At 61.7% G+C, this 1127-nt stretch overlaps 1 protein-coding gene across 1 annotated transcript in view; it reads left to right on the top strand.

Moving 5' to 3' along the window:
- Positions 1 to 990: 990 nt before the first annotated feature.
- The window catches only part of CDC37 (cell division cycle 37), a 6042-nt gene continuing 5905 nt past the window's right edge, over positions 991 to 1127 (top strand). The window contains exon 1 of the mRNA XM_026050931.1: positions 991 to 1109. Within this exon, the coding sequence (XP_025906716.1) occupies positions 1008 to 1109 (102 nt within the window). The 5' untranslated portion in view covers positions 991 to 1007. The remainder of the gene's footprint in view (positions 1110 to 1127) is intronic.

The raw sequence follows: 1127 nt of genomic DNA on the forward strand, positions 1-1127 counted from the left end.
CCGGTACCGGGACACAGCCACAGCCAGGGCATCACCAGTATCACCAGTACTGGGTACTGGGACACAGCCACAGCCAGAGCATCACCGACACCACCGGTACCACCGGTACCACCAGTAGCACGGGGAACTGGGACACTCTGTCCCCATCCCTGTCCCATCCCTGCTGTGTCCCCATTGTGTCCCCATTGTGTCCCCATGGTGTCCCCACTGTGTCCTCACTGTGTCCCTATCCCTGCTGTGTCCCCATCCCTGCTGTGTCCCCATTGTGTCCCCATTGTGTCCCCGTCCCCATTGTGTCCCTATCCCTGCTGTGTCCCCATCCCTGCTGTATCCCATCCCTATTGTGTCCCCGCTGTCTCCTCATCCTGGTTGTGTCCCTGCTGTGTCCCCGTCCCCGCTGTGTCCCTAGGCATATGTGCACACGTGCGAGAACACGTGTGTGCACATATGGGAACACGTGTGTGCACGTATGGGAACACGTGTGTGCACATATGGGAACATGTGTGCGCACGTATGAGAACACGTGTGCGCACATGTGAGAACACGTGTGTGCACATGTGAGAACTGGCATGCGCATATGTCAGAACTGGTGTGTGCACATATGAGAACATGCCTGTGCACATGTGAGAACACGCGTGTGCGTGCGTGCTTGTACAAACGTGTACTTGCACGCTTGCACGCTCATGCACATGAGTGTGTGTGCATAAATCCTGCACTTACAGAGGGAAAATGGGCGAGGGGAATCACGTTACATCGTGCTCCATGGTTTTCTTCACTATTTAGGCCGATTTCGCCCCAAAACACCCCTCATCTTTCTCCTGTGCGCGCCTGTCCCTTTAAGGCGCGCGCCATCTTTGTCGCGGGCGCGGCGGCGGCGCCGCGGAGCCTCGGCGCGCCTGCGCGCGGCGGGGCGGAAGTGCGCGCGGCGGCGGGCGGAAGTGGGCGGGCGCGGGCGCTGGAGGGTTCGAGAAGAGGCCGCCGCCGCCGCCGCCGCCGCCCCCCCCGCCATGGTGGATTACAGCGTGTGGGACCACATCGAGGTGTCGGACGATGAGGACGAGACGCACCCCAACATCGACACCGCCAGCCTCTTCCGCTGGCGGCACCAGGTCGGGCCGCGCCGCCGC

The sequence above is a fragment of the Nothoprocta perdicaria genome, unplaced genomic scaffold (genome assembly GCF_003342845.1).
Source record: "Nothoprocta perdicaria isolate Ctin4 unplaced genomic scaffold, notPer1 scaffold_719, whole genome shotgun sequence".
NCBI classification, from domain to species: domain Eukaryota; kingdom Metazoa; phylum Chordata; class Aves; order Tinamiformes; family Tinamidae; genus Nothoprocta; species Nothoprocta perdicaria.